This window comes from Myotis myotis, unplaced genomic scaffold (assembly GCF_014108235.1).
Source record: "Myotis myotis isolate mMyoMyo1 unplaced genomic scaffold, mMyoMyo1.p scaffold_m19_p_3, whole genome shotgun sequence".
Taxonomy (NCBI): Eukaryota; Metazoa; Chordata; class Mammalia; order Chiroptera; family Vespertilionidae; genus Myotis; species Myotis myotis.
In genome coordinates, this window is record NW_023416335.1 from 160,255,313 (window position 1) to 160,271,265 (window position 15,953).

The 15,953-nt window shown below is 41.1% G+C and overlaps 2 protein-coding genes across 6 annotated transcripts in view; one reads left to right on the forward strand and one right to left on the reverse strand.

Annotated features, from left to right (window-relative positions):
* Positions 1-369: 369 nt before the first annotated feature.
* Positions 370-6,886, reverse strand: HNRNPA1 (heterogeneous nuclear ribonucleoprotein A1). Of its 3 annotated transcripts, XR_004965991.1 has the most exons (12): positions 6,749-6,886; positions 6,088-6,204; positions 5,642-5,788; positions 5,307-5,517; positions 5,118-5,210; positions 4,946-5,038; positions 4,579-4,653; positions 4,199-4,357; positions 3,491-3,646; positions 3,199-3,264; positions 726-799; positions 370-518 (listed from the first exon to the last, which is right to left on the reverse strand). XR_004965991.1 is itself a non-coding variant. In XM_036298665.1 (11 exons), the coding sequence occupies exons 1-10, from the start codon at positions 6,761-6,763 to the stop codon at positions 3,209-3,211; spliced, it is 1,122 nt and encodes a 373-aa protein (XP_036154558.1). In that variant the 5' UTR covers positions 6,764-6,886; the 3' UTR covers positions 2,249-2,962; positions 3,199-3,208. The 3 variants fall into 3 exon arrangements, 2 of the variants coding, with proteins under 2 accessions (XP_036154558.1, XP_036154559.1); XM_036298665.1 differs by lacking the exons at positions 370-518; positions 726-799 and adding an exon at positions 2,249-2,962; XM_036298666.1 differs by lacking the exons at positions 370-518; positions 726-799; positions 4,199-4,357 and adding an exon at positions 2,249-2,962.
* Positions 6,887-7,404: 518 nt separating this feature from the next.
* Positions 7,405-15,953, forward strand: part of CBX5 (chromobox 5) — a 38,498-nt gene continuing 29,949 nt past the window's right edge. Inside the window, exons 1-2 of one of the 3 annotated variants that reach the window (XM_036298659.1) lie at positions 7,414-7,560; positions 12,516-12,617. In XM_036298659.1, coding sequence (XP_036154552.1) covers positions 12,597-12,617 — 21 coding nt within the window. In that variant the 5' untranslated portion in view covers positions 7,414-7,560; positions 12,516-12,596. Of the gene's footprint in view, positions 7,561-7,872; positions 7,890-12,515; positions 12,618-15,953 lie in introns of those variants that run through there. The other 2 variants (XM_036298660.1, XM_036298662.1) reach the window with 2 other exon arrangements.

Here is a 15,953-nt window from a genome sequence, read left to right on the forward strand (position 1 = left end):
CTCTCTTGCCAGGAGAACTAGAAAAAAAGATGTGTTCTCAAGTAGAGCAACAGTTACCAGCGTACTTCTACCGGTCACAATTCAGCCCTGCAGCGAGAGCCCAGCCTCTCAGATTTCAGTTCCCACAACCCAATCCTTCCTTGTTAATCTGAACACCAGCCTGTGATTTAAAACATTTACCTTAACTGCTAGGTTCAAAATGCAATGACTTTTTACATGAGGCCCTGTTTCTTTAGATTGATCCTGCTAGTAAGTTTTCTGGTTTAGCAGACACCTGGTATATCATTACCTCCTCTATTTCCCATTCTCAAACTTGAGGGGTGCAGTGTCAAGTTTACCCTAAGTATCATGAAAAGGAGAAAATGAAAGTAAGAAACAAAGTTAAAAGCATTTTATTTAAAATCCCATTCATAAAACTGAATGATTAATTCAAGCTGCAACACAGCCAACGAAAACTGCATGGCAGTGAAAATGAAGTACACATTGGCTCAGATAAAGGTCGTCCTCATAAGGCCGTCCTGCAAAAAGAAAAAAAAAGTTAAGTATTTACACAAGCAGATGAAAGATTCCCATTCTTTTTACTGGGAATCCAGTTGCTTTATTAACAGATTTCTATTAGATCAGATTAGCAAGACTTTGGTTCTGAGGCAAAGTCTATTCTATTTTGTGTCATTCTATTTTGGCAATACCAATCATTTGCTTACCATTGCTTTATAAAAATTTACCTTTTAGCCATGAGCTTGGACAGATGAGTTTCTGTTTAAGACGTGTTGATAAGCCTGTAGTACCAGACTCCTCCCTAGAAAAGCAAACAACCTTTAGAACTAGCTTTTCTGAGATAAAGTCCCATCTCAGGCTAAGTCCCCCACCCCCCAATTAATGGTCCACCCACCCTCCCACCATCACTTTGGGGAAGAGTCTAATGCATTACTTTGAGCCATTGTTTTAAGGAAATGGGTCAAAGAAGTAGGAAATAAAATTAAAGGCCAAAAATTTATTATTCATAGTAGATAGTTAAAGCACTCATTTCCTTCAATTGTTATCCACCAAGGCTAGGGTGTCAATTTAAAACAATCCATCTCCAGAAAAACCAAGTTCAGCTTAACTGGACTAGTTTTGGCTCAATATAATAAGGAAATATAACAGAAAACTGGATTTTACATAACTATATGGATGTAAGTAAAATCTGTTCTTACCTACCAGCATAGCAATAAAACCTTTCCTCCTGGTTCTGACTGCTAGTCCTAAGAGTCAGGTGTGCCTTACTTTTGTCTGCCTCCTTCCTTGCGATGGTCACTGAAAATTCACTCCCTCCTAGCTGTCATGGAGCGTGCCGTGGCCTGCCCCTGGCTTATCTGTACTCCACATACCACAAGTGTCTACTCTCAGCTGTAGAGTGTCTGAGCTCGGAGCCATTCGCGCTATGCTTGCTAGCAGTTCCTAGTAGCTGAACATCTCTCCTGGATCTTTAAAGGCATTGTCAGGAATCCTGAGGTATCTGCAAACTCCCTCAATAGTTAAGGTTCCACCTGCCATTGCAAACTCAGCCAATATCAAACCCATGGAACTGTATCATCCATCCATGCTTTCCCACCCACCTCCACTCCACCTCCCACCCATCACCACCCCGCCCCCAGACTTCCAAGTAACACACCCATGGGATGAAATACAGTCCTAGTGATAAACAAATCTCTATGCTACTAGGTAAGTACAATGGCACTGAAAATATCAAAGGGGAGGGCTCAAAAGAACCTATATACAAATAACAATGACTGGATAGTATGTAACTTAAAAGATTTAGAAACCATTTTCCATACAATTAACATTTTAGGATGGTTGTGTGATCTTGTGCCATGTTTAAAGGAAAACTGCAGTCATCATGTTTGTAAGCAGTATGGTTCCTAAACATGCCCATAATTTTTGTTTCCAAATAGGCAACTAGTGTGGCTAAAATCTATAAACCTCTATAAAGGCCCACCCAACCAGAACAAAGGAAACTGCAGTTTTCCTTTAATGTAAGCCTATTTTGTGTAGGAGTAGGAATTTCTTACTGGTGCTGGCCAATTTTAAAAAACATCTCCCAAATACTCTAAATCTGTTGACTTTTGGGGTGGCATTAGCCAGCAGCTGGTTTCTATTCTCTGGCAAAGCTTTGAACTTGAATTGTGATAGAAGTATTCAACATTATCAGGGGTGGTGGGTAGGGAAAGTCCAAAGCTCTGCCAGTCCCAAATCCATACAGTTGTCATTCAAGAGGATAGTAAATCGTTTATTGATTACACATGATAATGGATGATACACAAGCTTCATATCCATCTATAATTTTATCTGGTACCATAATTCAATTTAGATATATTGCATAGGATGTGCCAACAATCATTAATAACCAAATAAACTCCATGACTCTGCTTGGGTGACCCTTTTAATGGTGAACTCCAGGTCACAACACAGTAACTGTCAATTCAACTACACCAAAGTTTCTGAAGACAATGGCTTCTGTGCCCAAGCAGTTTGTAAGTAAATTTAAAATGGAACCTGGCATCACCCTGAAGGAATTCTAGCTTCACACTGTTGGGGTAATTTACCATGATGGCTTCAGAGCAAACTAACTTTACACAGCACATTTAAAAAAAGACACATTTATTCAGCGTCATGATCAGACTATTACATTTAGCAATCAACAGCATGGGTGCAAAAAAAAAAAAAAATCTACATTAAAACCCTTGGTTGGAATGCTTTACACTTTCCACAGAACAGAAACTAAAATAACCTGTTATACAATTAGTCACAAATACAGTCCTCGAGTTTTTTTTGCCCATTCACATGAGTATTGTCTAACACATGTCTTCTTTGTAGCAGCTAGGCCCTGCCACCACTGTGCTTGGCTGAGTTCACAAATCTGTTGTAACCTGTAGCTTCCCTGTCACTTCTCTGGCTCTCCTCTCCTGCTAAGCTTTGTTTCCTGTTGAACAATATGGAATAAAGTTGTTAATCTAAACATATTAAGACTTAAAGGCTACAATCCAATATCAAGTTTTGTTTCCCACAAATTTTGCTGATCTGAATTATTAGCTTAATATCCACAATTTTACTGAAGTTATAATGTTAACTATGTTGCACTGCTTAGCTACATTAGGGTTACTGGGTTCATTATCAATTATGAAAACTAAGCCAAAATACAAAAAGATGTTTACTTACCTGGCAGTAATTAAAACCTTCTGCCACTGCCATAGCTACTGCTGCTGCTGGAACCGCCATAGCCACCTACGAATAAGGGTTGTTCCTTTAAACTTTTGGAAATATCTATAGTAATGCATTTATATTTGAAGCAATAAAGTTAAAATCTGAGTTTAAGCTCAGATGATATTTTCAATTTGATTGCAAATTACCAATCACTTCAGTATTTTGAAGGCTTTAAATCAGCTTTTTATAACCAGTACCAGTTAGAAATACACTTAGCCCCCTAATACTACATATACATGCACCCTACCTTGGTTTCGTGGTTTGGCAAAATATTGACCTCCACCACCATAAGGGCCAGAGCTTCTGCCTCCAAAGTTTCCTCCTTTCATAGGCCCAAAATTTGAAGACTGATTGTTGTAATTGCCAAAATCATTGTAGCTTCCACCACCTCCAAAATTGCTTCCTAGGAATGGAAAGAGGGCTGTACTGAATCTATTTAGTGTTCAGAGTTGGGGGGGGAAAAACGAGGTTGCACGACCTGCCTTGCCTTTCTTTCTCCCAAACTCGGATGGCTCCAACGTTTATCTTTGCATTTTATATTTTCTGGACAAGGCATTCAGTTGAATAATCCAGTATTTTAAAAAAAAAAAAAAGTACCCAACTCACCATGACAACAGAGCATATTCTCTAGCCTTGAAGGCCTTTATCCATCCAGGGGCACTGCAAACACATGCTGGATACATCAACTAAGTGCCTATGGTCCCAAAGAAGTTAAAACACTAAATCCTACTACAGCTAATCTAGTTCCAGTTGAACACGCCACTATCCACTTATTCAACTAGTTGGGAGTGAGGCGGCCCCAGCTTAAAGCTAGGAGGTAGCATAGCAAGCCCATTAAAAAGTACCATGCAGTGTACCACATAATGCTTTTAAGAGCATCTCATCCCCACATGGGCATAACTCTACAAGACTAATCTAGCTACTGCACCAAGTACCTGGATCACTGGATACCTACCACTACCACCGCCAAAGCCGCCTCCGCCTCCTCCGTTGTTATAGCTGTCATAGCTGCCACTCCCGCCATAGCCACTGCCCTGGTTTCCATAACCCTGTCCACCACTTCCATAGCCTCTGCTTCCTCCAGAGTAACCAGGGCCGCCTCCTCCATAACCACCTACAAGAATACAATTCTTCTCAATAAGACAAAAGTATTCAACAATCAAAATCTGTTTTACGGCTAATGGGAAACGGCCTGCTTGAATCATGCTGTTATGGTCAGAGTTTAGCTTGTCATGCACTAGATGCACTCAAGTTTTAGTTTCTACCCATCTATTCTGTAGACAGCCAAAAAACCTTCTCACTTGTCTAATTCCTAAAACAACGAACAAAACTTACCATCATTACCAAATCCATTATAGCCATCTCCACTGCCACCATATCCACCGCCACCACGGCTGCCACCAAAGCCACCTGTAAGAGAGCAAAATTTTAAAGCAGGTTTGAAGTATATAAATTGCATACAAATTCCAGCCTTTTAAGTATGAACTCTAGGAAGTAGTTCCTGCACTATAAAAATGATTTCCATACCAGAGTCTTTAACTTCTGGTTAGTGAGAAGTCAGAACATTTGGATAAAATGTAACTTTGGAAATGTTGACCAGTAGTTACAATAACTGCCACAGATTACATAAAGGGCAAGTTATCTGTGTTAATTAAATTACAAGCTTACTATTAGTTGGTAACAGTGGAGTATAATCCAATACCTCGACCACTGAAGTTTCCTCCACGTCCAAAGTTGTCGTTTCCACCAAAACCACCTCCACGACCACCTCCGAAGTTTCCAGAACCACTTCGACCTTAACAAGAAAAGTTTTAAGTGTTGAACCATACAAATTAGAATTGGACTTTAAGGTTTAATAAAAGCAAAAAACCCACCTCTTTGGCTGGAAGAAGCACTAGCCATCTCTTGCTTAGATAGAGCTTTCCTTACTTCACAGTTGTGGCCATTCACAGTATGGTATTTCTGAACTAAATTTGAAGATAAAAAGAACACAGTATCTCAGGGTTTAGAACACAGTATCTCAGGGTTTAGAACCCTTAGCAAACATGTCACTTGATACTTACTGACAATCTTGTCTACAGAGTCATGGTCGTCAAAGGTTACAAAAGCAAAGCCTCTCTTTTTGCCACTGCCTCGGTCAGTCATGATTTCAATCACTTCTATTTTCCCATACTGTTCAAAATAATCTCTTAGGTGATGTTCTTCAGTGTCTTCTTTAATACCACCGACAAAAATCTTTTTCACAGTTAAGTGGGCACCAGGTCTTTGAGAATCCTAAGAGGGAAAAGGCCCCAATTAAGTTAGAGCAGGATCTATCCCAAAATTAGGATCGAAGTTTCTTGCCATCCCTAGTGTACATAACAGGACACTTCCAAGGGAAAGAAAAAGCATCTCTTACTTCTCTCGAGACAGCCCTCTTTGGTTCCACCACTCTTCCGTCCACCTTGTGTGGCCTCGCGTTCATGGCTGCGTCCACCTCCTCCACGGTGGCGTAGGTGACAAACCCAAAGCCTCTGGAGCGCTTGGTGTTTGGATCTCTCATCACCTGAGATGTAATTCATTTAACACACAGTAAGATCCCCAAAGCCACTGACATTTCCACCTTGAATAAGGTACAGGAAACTTTATACTGGCCCTTTATACAAAGCCCTGCAGCTCCCATTACCCACCTAGAGTAAATCTAGGAATAAAAGCCTTTTAATCACTTAAGCCCACACCTTCCCGCCCAAGTTATCTGCAACTGGAATCCTGTTAATTTTCCCAAGCATTCAGACAGAACTAGAGCAAGACAAGCCCAGGAAAATCGACTGGTTCTACTGCCCTTTTGTCTCTTCCAGGCCTTACCACACAGTCCGTGAGCGTTCCCCATTGCTCAAAATGGCTCCTCAGACTCTCATCGGTTGTTTCAAAGCTCAAACCTCCGATAAAGAGCTTCCGCAGCTGCTCCGGCTCCTTGGGAGACTAAGAATGGGGGGGGGGGGAGCGTTAAGTGGGCGCTTAACGCAAAACACCTTTCCCGTAAGAGAAGCAGAACTAGACAGCACGGTGGTAGCTCTCATACTGTTCCCGCGGGTCGCAACTGGCCACGTGCTTCTCCCCGTGGGGGAGACTTTCTGTTGGGGCTGGGAAACCGCGGGCGCATGCGTCCCTGCTTCCCGACGCACGCGCAACAAAAGGACTAGGTGGGAGGGATCCATTGCCAGTAAGAGATTACAATTGCTTTTAAGAAATTCGCCTCTGAGACAAAGCAAAAAAAAAAAAATCGGTGTAATGCCTAAGTGTCTTACTGGGAGGAACGAGCGGCTGATAACTAAGGGTTTCAGGACGACGGCCTCATGGCCACGACGAGGACAAAATGGCGACCTGAACTTCGGGAGGGGTAGGCCCTGGGCGCGACCCAAGAACTGCCGAATGGGCTGGTGCAAGCAGCCCATCCACACTGCATCCCATAGAACTCAGGAAGGGACGAGGGAGAAAGTGAAGTTGTAGAGAGCGTCTAACTCACCTCAGACTTAGACATGATGACTGCTACAGGGGAAATTCCAACGATGCTTACTCCGCGGCGTTCACCAGCAGAAAGGAGTGATCTAAGGAGCGTATCTGCCAGCCTACTTTCGGCCTCGCTTTTTTATCCCGCCTCCTCCCTTGCGGCATTGGTAGACTCCGCCCCTTGGTAGCTCTGATAGGATAACTGACATAGCTTCCTGCTCCTATTGGTCTGTGGTGCCGCATTGCTGTAACGTCACCCTTTTGGGCGTTCTACGCAGTGCCCACCCCTCGGAGACTATTGGTTCCCGAGTAGTATTATTCTTAACTCTTCTGATTGGCTACCCAACCAATCATTCATATTTAAATATACCTAGGGTATTTAAATAACATTCTAATCTTCCACGCTGCAAATGTTACATTGTACTCAGTTGTCAAAGCATGATTAATACTATGTATCAAAAAGTAGAATGTGACAATTTTATTTTTTGCAACAACCGCCAGCTGAACGCATGTATAGTAAAATGGCGAGTTCACGCAGGCGCATTAAGAAGTTCCGCCTGGCTCAAGAAACACGTGAAATGGCGGGCGGGAGACGGTGGCGAACCTACAGCGCCTGCGTAATGGCGGGAGTTGTGCCTCGTTTTGCGCAGGCGTAATGGGCGGAGAAAAGGTCTGGTCCCAGGATTGGTAGCGCAGGCGCAGGGAAGGATCCGTTTTGGCGGGCGGTTGGCGTTGCGCAGAAGACGGCGGCAGCGGTGGCTTGTGGTCCGGCTCTCATCACAGAGAAACAGAGAAGACATTTGCGTGAGAGATCGGTCTCGATCCCGGGTAAGTGGCGGACAGTCTTGCCTACCGATGGGAGGTCTCGAACCGACTCCAATTGAGCCCGTTATTGTGTGAAATGAATGGATCGCGGGGTGGGGGCTAGTGAAGGGGGAGCGGTGGGTCTGGCCAACCAATGGAAGGACAGGGGCGGATGTTTTACCCCCGCAGGTTCTGTGGAGCTTTGCCCACGAAGAATTTGACTGGCATGTGTATAGACCAATTGAGTCTGTCTTTAGCTGCAGACTGATCGGCCCTTGGGCCATCGGAATGTGGGAGGCGGGTTTTCTCCTCCTGAGCAGCATTTCACTGAGCCAATGAGCACGAAGCGCGCGGTAGGTTGGGCTCCTCCCAGAGGCAGCGGTTTGACTCCAATGGGGAATGAGGGAGTCGGGCGGTTAAACGGATGGACCAAATCTGGAGCCAGTAAAACATCCTATGGAGAGCGCTCGGCTGGTCGTCCAATCAGCGCTCCAAAAGACAGAGGTCTTAGGTTTGGGGTGGCAAGGAAGGGTATTCGATGCCTGTGATGGCGCGTCGGGGGTGGGTATTTTGTCCACACTGACTTCTCTAACGAAGCCTTTAGGCCTCCATCCTATAAACCTCCCTGATAGGGAAACTGCATTTGCTCCTGGATACCTTGAGTTTGCCATTTTCTCCCACCTCTGTACTTCCCACCATCCAAGGGAGGTTTTTGACTAGCTCCATTAGGAAGACTTCCTTGAAGTGTTAGAATGAATGGGATAAAGCTCTATGTATTGTGGAAAGGCATCCGAAAAAAATCTACATGATGCCTATTTCCACGGGCAACTCAATATTTGTAAAAACATAGAGAAAGTTTTGGGAAGCTTCATGATACAGTGGGATCGAGGCAAGTTGTATCTCTAATGTTTAAATCTTTGCAGAGATTATAAGAATTTGTGATTAAGATTAAGCTAAAAAGTCAAGTTTTTTTGTTTGTTTGTTTCCATTCATAATCGCGTACTTCTCACCACCATTCTCCTTTTACCGCGAAAGAGTGCTGTTTTCCCCTTAGGAAACTAAGGCCATTCTCGGTTTAAAACATATAAATAAAAAAGTAACTTTTTGAGTACTTAGTATCTGCTAGGCATCATGCTAAGTCCTTTACAAGATATATTCATCTTTCCCATTGCCTTTTTCTTTGAGGAACTTTTCCCACCACATATGTCTCTTTACACCACATTAAAGAGCTTCTGATCCTCTCTTTTTGCTACTTCTCTGAGATTTTCTGAATTTGGATAAGAAGGAAGCTGCTTGAGGAGGGTGATATTTAGGTTGTTTGTGGCAGGAGGATTCATTCATCACTTAGATTATTGTCTTTTGATTATATTTCCTTCAAAGTGGTTACTTGTAGTCCATCTCCTGTTGGTAATGCCCATTTTGCTTATTCTAAGATTTTTAGCAAAATATAGAAATTTTCATTACATTTTGGCTATATCAGAATATATGCTGCTCTAGTCACTGATTTATTTAGGGTCAAGGGAAAAATGTTTAAATACTGTAACAGGTTCAGCTACATATGAAGTACCCTTATGATTAGAGACCTTTTAACATAAAAGACAGATAATTTTTGTTGAGCTTATAGTGAACAGAGGAGGGATTTCCATGTTCTCTGGCACTTGCAAAAGGACAAACCTATTTCATATTCGGTTATGAACTATTGTAGGTATGCTAATAATATAACTGCTTAGTTTATAAAAACTAAAGGGCTATAGGTTCAGGGTATCTTTCCGTGATTTCTTTAGGTTTGAAAAGATTACAGTCTTGGTCTACAGGATTTCTCAACCTCAGTACTGTTGACATTTCTGGTAGGAGGAATGCATCTCACCTCTCCTTACCCCCTTTTGTGTCCATCAAAATGTATCCAGACATTGCCAGATGTCTTGGGGGGGTATTAGAGCAAAATCTCCACCAGTTGAAAACTATTGACCTGGTCCGGGTAGATCAGTTGGTTGAGCATCCTTCCTCCCTTGCACTGAGGGGTTGGCGTTGATTCTAGGTCAGGGCAAATACCCAGGTTGCAGCATTGATCCCTGGTCCAGGCGTGTATGGGAGGCAAAGGATCGATGTTTCTTTTTCTCAAATCAATAAAAACATATCCTCAGGCGATTAAAAAAATAAAATTGCAGATGCTAGAGTTGATTTTCTTGTCTAAGTCTTTTACCAATTAGAAATTGAGGGAGAAGATGGGTGAAGTGTTTGGGAAGTGGCCTTTGGTAAATGGATCACTAAATCCCAATGATTATCTCTTCAGATATGATCATTGTTCCATTGGATAAAGGGAAAATTTCATGAAGGTTTTTTTTTTTAAAATATATTTTATTGATTTTTTACAGAGAGGAAGGGAGAGAGATAGTTAGAAACATCGATGAGAGAGAAACATTGATCAGCTGCCTCCTTCACATCTCCTACTGGGGATGTGCCCGCAACCCAGGTACATGCCCTTGACCGGAATCGAACCTGGGACCTTTCAGTCCGAAGGCCGACGCTCTATCCACTGAGCCAAACCGGTTCCGGCATGAAGTTGTTTTTTGTTTTTTTTATCATTGATTGCATCTTACGTTTGGCTTCCAAAAGTAATGGCAAATATGTTTTCTAAGAAGGTAGACTTGCTTTAGATGCTTCTTGCATTTCATGTGAGTTAAGCCTCTGTACTGGGATTCTTTTGGATCCGTTTCAAACTTTTTTTACCTTGATCCTTAATAAGAAACACATTTATTCTGACCCTGTGCATACAATGAAACAATTTTCACTGTACAAATACAAGTGCAAACACTGATATTTTTTGCATCTACAGTACACTTTCATTTTCTTAAAAACGTAGGTCATTTTCTACTGAACTGATTTCACAGCTGTGTACTGACCTACAGTTTAGAGAAAGAAAAACAACTGATCTATAGAATAGGTAACCAAATTATGCTACCTTAAATTACTCTCTGAGTGAATTCCTCCCATCTCTAGCCCAAGTTACTTAGATTTATAAACAAAATAATCAGTGAACCCTTATTTGATGCTTCTTATATATTTTAATTTGAAAGATTTCAGGATTCGAAATTTCAGTTTTTGGTTTACTGAGGTGTGCAAGTAAAAATTGCTTGTCTTATTAAGAATTCTCTTACAGTGTCATAGTTACTAGGTCTGATGAAGATTTCTCTGATGGGGAAATTTTAGTGGGTAATTTTTAAAAATAATTTTATGTTATTTATTTTTATTGATTTAAGAGAGAAAGGGAGAGAGAGAGAGAAACATCAGTGATGAGAGAGAATCATTGATCAGCTGCTTCCTGCATGCAACCTGGGCATGTGCCCTTGACCGGAATCTAGCCTGGGACCCTTCAGTCTGCAGGCCGACACTCTATCCACGGAGCCAAACCGGCTAGGGCAGTGGGTAATTTTTCATTGATGTTCTTAGAGTATTACATTGAAAATTCCAATGCTAGGCCTTTTATTTTTCCCTTGCCTTCAAAAGTTATTTATTTATTTTAGGGAGAGAGAAGAAAATCTAGTTGTTTTTCCCCTTATTTATGCATTTATCAGTTGATGCTTGTATTTGCCCTGACCAGAGATCAAACCTGCAGCATTGGCATAGGGGGAGGATGCTCTAACACAGTGGTTCCCAATGTGGGGCACACGCCCCACAGGGGGGCAATTTGATTTTTAAGGGGGGCAGTTCGAGAATGAGTTATTAACAGTGAAATTTATGCATTTCTTGTGGTTCTAGGAGCTTCATATACAGTATATAAGCATATATTGTGACCTATTTATGCATTTCTGTTATGTTTTGAAACTTTGCTATTTTTTCATATCACTTCATATTATTTTTTTAAACAATATCTTAGTGATTTCTTCCTCAATACAACTGTCCTTTTGTTCTTTTATTTTTCTTTTTCATGGATGCCATGTTCTTTGGAAGCTTGTTTAGACCAAGTTAATGACCTTTTAGGCTTCCTCCACGTAAATAGGAGCTCACTTTTTGAATAATAAGAATTATATGGCACGGGGTGGGGGAGCTCAGGATTTTAGAGCTGCTTAGGTGGGGCATGGCCAAAAAAAGGTGAACCACTGCTCTAACCAATTTAAGCTACCCAGCCAGAGCTTTTTTTCTTGCCTTCGGAGTACCTGGCTTGGTTGTTAACAAGACAAAATGTTGAGCTTATATTACAAAAATTAAATTTCGAGCACTGTGCTCAGTCTTTAGAGGCATACTATTGCAGCCAAACCTAAAAGGGAAAATAACACATCTTTACTGAAAACCCATCAATAGGTGAGCAGAATGATGGCTGAGGAAAAAGAAATTACATAACCTCTGACTGGATCTTTATATGTGTAGCGAAGTTCTGGTGGTTTACAGAGCCCTGACAGTAGCTCCAGAAAAGAGAGAAAGGTGTCCAGAATACAAACTTCTGAGGAAGACAAGTACTCTTTGCCTTTATGGAGGTACAGTATTTTATTTAAACACATAGCATGATTTATTTATTTTATTGCCCGTGGTCGGCAAACTCATTAGTCAACAGAGCCAAATATCAACACTACAACGATTGAAATTTCTTTTGAGAGCCAAATTTTTTAAACTTAAACTATATAGGTAGGTACATTGTTATTAACTTAATTAGGGTACTCCTAAGGCTTAGGGGCCAAAGAGCCGCATGTGGCTCGCGAGCTGCAGTTTGCCGACCACGGGTTAACAACCCCTGGTAAGGCATTTCTTTCCTTTTTTGTTCTTTTACTTGCTCTATTTTTATTTCCATTCACCTTATCTGAAATTGGGCCTAAAGCTGTGTACTGTGATTTTAGAAAGTAATAAATTATAGTGTGAAATATCACTTGTAACTGACTCAGTCACTATGGCTGCTATTTACATATTGTTATTCCTGAACTTGGACTCTGGGCTATTATCTTTTTCTCCTGATGTAAATTTTGATTTTCCTTCGCTCCTTATAGAGGATGGCTTTAGCTGATCATTGTACTAATGGGAAGGAGTCCAGGTCATCCTGAGAAGATTTGGCTTGTGCAGAGTCCAAGATGCAGATTTGTTGGATTTCTGTAAGCCACTTGAAGCCACATATTCATTTCTGATGACAACTTTACACTTCTGTTGGCAGAACACCCGCAGTGACAACTGTTGCCTATGTTTAGTCTGTCCAGGAGCTCTACCAGCTAGCATGTTGAGGGGAAGCCTACACTGTTTTTCTTAGCAGCTGTGTAAATACTAAACCTTTTTGGTTTTGTCTACTCAGATTCTGCCAAAATTTTTGGGTAAATTGCATCCTGTGATTGCCTCAATTTACCCTTTGAAATGAGGGATTGGAGGTTTTAGGCAATCTTTGGGTCACTTGAAGCACATTTCTTTTTTGTATCAGTAATTGGTTTTATATATATTCAGTTTATGATTTTAAAGTTTTTATTTCCCCTGTTTTAATTTCCTTCCTTCCTTCCTTCCTTCCTTCCTTCCTTCCTTCCTTCCTTTCTTTTTTTTTTCTTGTCTCCCTGGGTGTTAGTTTCTTGTGGCTGCTATAACAAATTACCACACACTTAGTGGCTTCAAATAACAGGAACTTATTGTGGAGGCCAGAAATCTGTAATTAAGTGTTGAGCCCCCTGTGGAGGCTCTAGGGGAGAGTCCCTTCTTTCCTTTTTCAGCTTCTGGTGATTTTCAGCCTCAGCCTGTGGTCTCATCTCTCTTTGCTCTGTCTTACCATTTTCTTCTGCCTCTTTTACATGGATACATGTGACTGCGTTTAAGGCCCACCTGTATAATCCAAGAGAAATTCTCCTTTCCCATCTTTTAATCACATATAAGGTAATATTCACAGGTTCTAGGGATTAGGACATGGATATCTTTTTTTTTTGGAGTCATTCATATCCGTACACTCTGGGTCTCTAACTCCTATCCAGATAAATTTTAGCTAATTCAAGAAGGAAAAGATTACTTTAAAGCAAATGAGAGAGGCAAATGGGGAAAAAGGCTCAGGAAACCTGGGTTCTTATTTCTGCCATGAAGTATTGATATAGTAACCTTGGGTGAGCCATTTCTCCTCTTTTGTCCTTAGTTTCTTTTTCTTATACTAGAGGCCTGATGCATGAAATTCTTGCAAGGGGCTCGGCCCCTGCCACCATGGTGGTCGCCTCTGCCTCAGCTTCGTCCCAAAGGACGTCTAGAAGGACGTCTGGTCTAATTAGCATATTACGCTTTTATTATATAGGATGGAAGAATTTGGGTAGGTGATAGCTAATAACCTTCTAGACATAACACTTCCATGAAGTGACTCCTAAAATGTCCAGGAGTTTGTTTTTGAAGTCAATAAGTCAATAATTTTAAATAAAAAACTCATCTAATATTTTGGGTCAATGTAGTTTGGTGGTGTGGTCTTGCCTAGGATTTGAGAGACATAAGATTGAGTTGTTGGCTGGTTGTCAACTCCCTGCGGTATTATTAACACAGGGCAACAAACCTGTACTTGTTAATTGTGTGTGATTTTCTAAAAAGAGAATAGTGGACTAGCTGGGCTGTGGACTTTGTAGTCTGGATTTCCTTTCTAGTAAGAGTAGTTTCTCAAAATTAAACACTGACAGATTTTTCTACCTGAAACTAGGTCATGGGCCTAGTTTTAGAATTTTTCAAATGTAGTCTGATTCTTCAAACTCACTCAGTTCCTGTTGCATTGTGCTTCATTGCTAGGAAGGACACTAGAAATTATGGAATTATTTGCTGAAAGGACTATTTCAAGATCAAGTTTTATAACACATTCATCTATTTCTTCATGGAGAGGAGGAACCAAATTCAAGTATTTTTCTGATTATAATCTACATTTCTTAGAATAAAGCAAATTTATATCTGAGCCAGCAGGCATAATTTAATTATGTTGGAATAAAATGCCCTGTGCTAACGAGGTCAACCAACAGGTTGGGAACTCTGTCTTAAGTTTGGTTTCTGAGGCAAATACTTGAACTTCATGTGCCTTGTTTCTCATCAGGGCACATGGAGTAAATCAGTAAGACTCACCTCAGATGGAGATGTGGAGGGTAATATACTGCTAATTTGTTCAGTACTTTACAGCAATAAATTATATCAAAGGATCTGATAAAACATAAGCAAACCTTATTTATATGAATAGTTGGAGACAAGCATAGATAAAACTTACAGATAGTTCAGAAAATTCATTAAAGTTATTTTTAACTTCCTCTATCATCAAACGTTTTACCTTCTGTTTCCTGTATATTTTCCAAAGTGTTTTCTTGTTCTTTTTCCATAGCAGCATGAGGTAAGTAAGGGACATTGCTAACACTAGGTTAGATAATAAAGGGATCAATTCATCAAGCGGACACAGCAATCCTAAATTTTGCACAACTAATAATAAAGTTTCAAAATATCCTATATAATATGCTAAGTGTCTGACTGTTCGACCAGTCACTGTGACGCGCACTGACCATTAGGAAGCAGATGCTCTGACCCGTAGGTTAGCTTGCTGCTGGGGTCCCGCTGATCGATTGGGTGAGATGGGCCAGACACACCCTGGAGCCCTCCTGGGGTTCCTCCCCAGCCCTGACTGTGCACCCATAGGGTCCCTTGGCCTGGCCTGCACCGTCTCTGGCAATCCGGGATCCCTCGGGGATGTTGGAGAGCAGGTTTCGGCTCGATCCCTGCAGCCAGGCCAAGGGACCCCACCAGTGCACGAATCCGTGTACTGGGCCGCTAGTATGAAAGAAAAAACAATAGAACTGAAATAATGTATATCTGCAATTACATACTCTAAGTAACCCATGGGTCAAAGAAGAGATTACAGAGAAAATTAAAATATATTTTGAACTGAATAAAAACGATAACATGACATATCAAAATTTGTGAGATGTAACTAAGACAGTGCTTAGAAATTTATAGTATTAAGTGCTTCAATTAAAGCAAAAAGGTCAACCTAGCCGGTTTGGCTCAGTGGATAGAGACTTATCCTGTGGACTGAAGGGTCTTGGGTTTGATTCCAGTCAAGGGCAGGTACCTCTGTTGTAGACTCTTCCCTGACTCAGGCCCTCCTCAGGGTGCAGGCAGGAGGCAACCAATCGATGTGTTTCTCTCACATTGATGTTTCTGTCTTTCCCTCTCTTCCACTCTCTCTAAAAATCAATGGAAAAATATCTTTAGGTGAAGATTTAAAAAAAAAAAAAAAGGAAGAAAGGTCTACAGTTAGTGACCTATTTTCCCGTCTTAAGAACCTAGAAAAAGAAGAGCAAATTAAACCCAAAGGAAGCAGTAAGGAATAGAAGTATAAAACAAAAACAGTAGAGAAAGTGGGTATTTTGAGAAGGACAATAAAGTTAATAAACCCAGTCTGATTAAGGGGAAAAAAAGTACAAATTACTAGGATCAGGAATAAGAGAAGACAT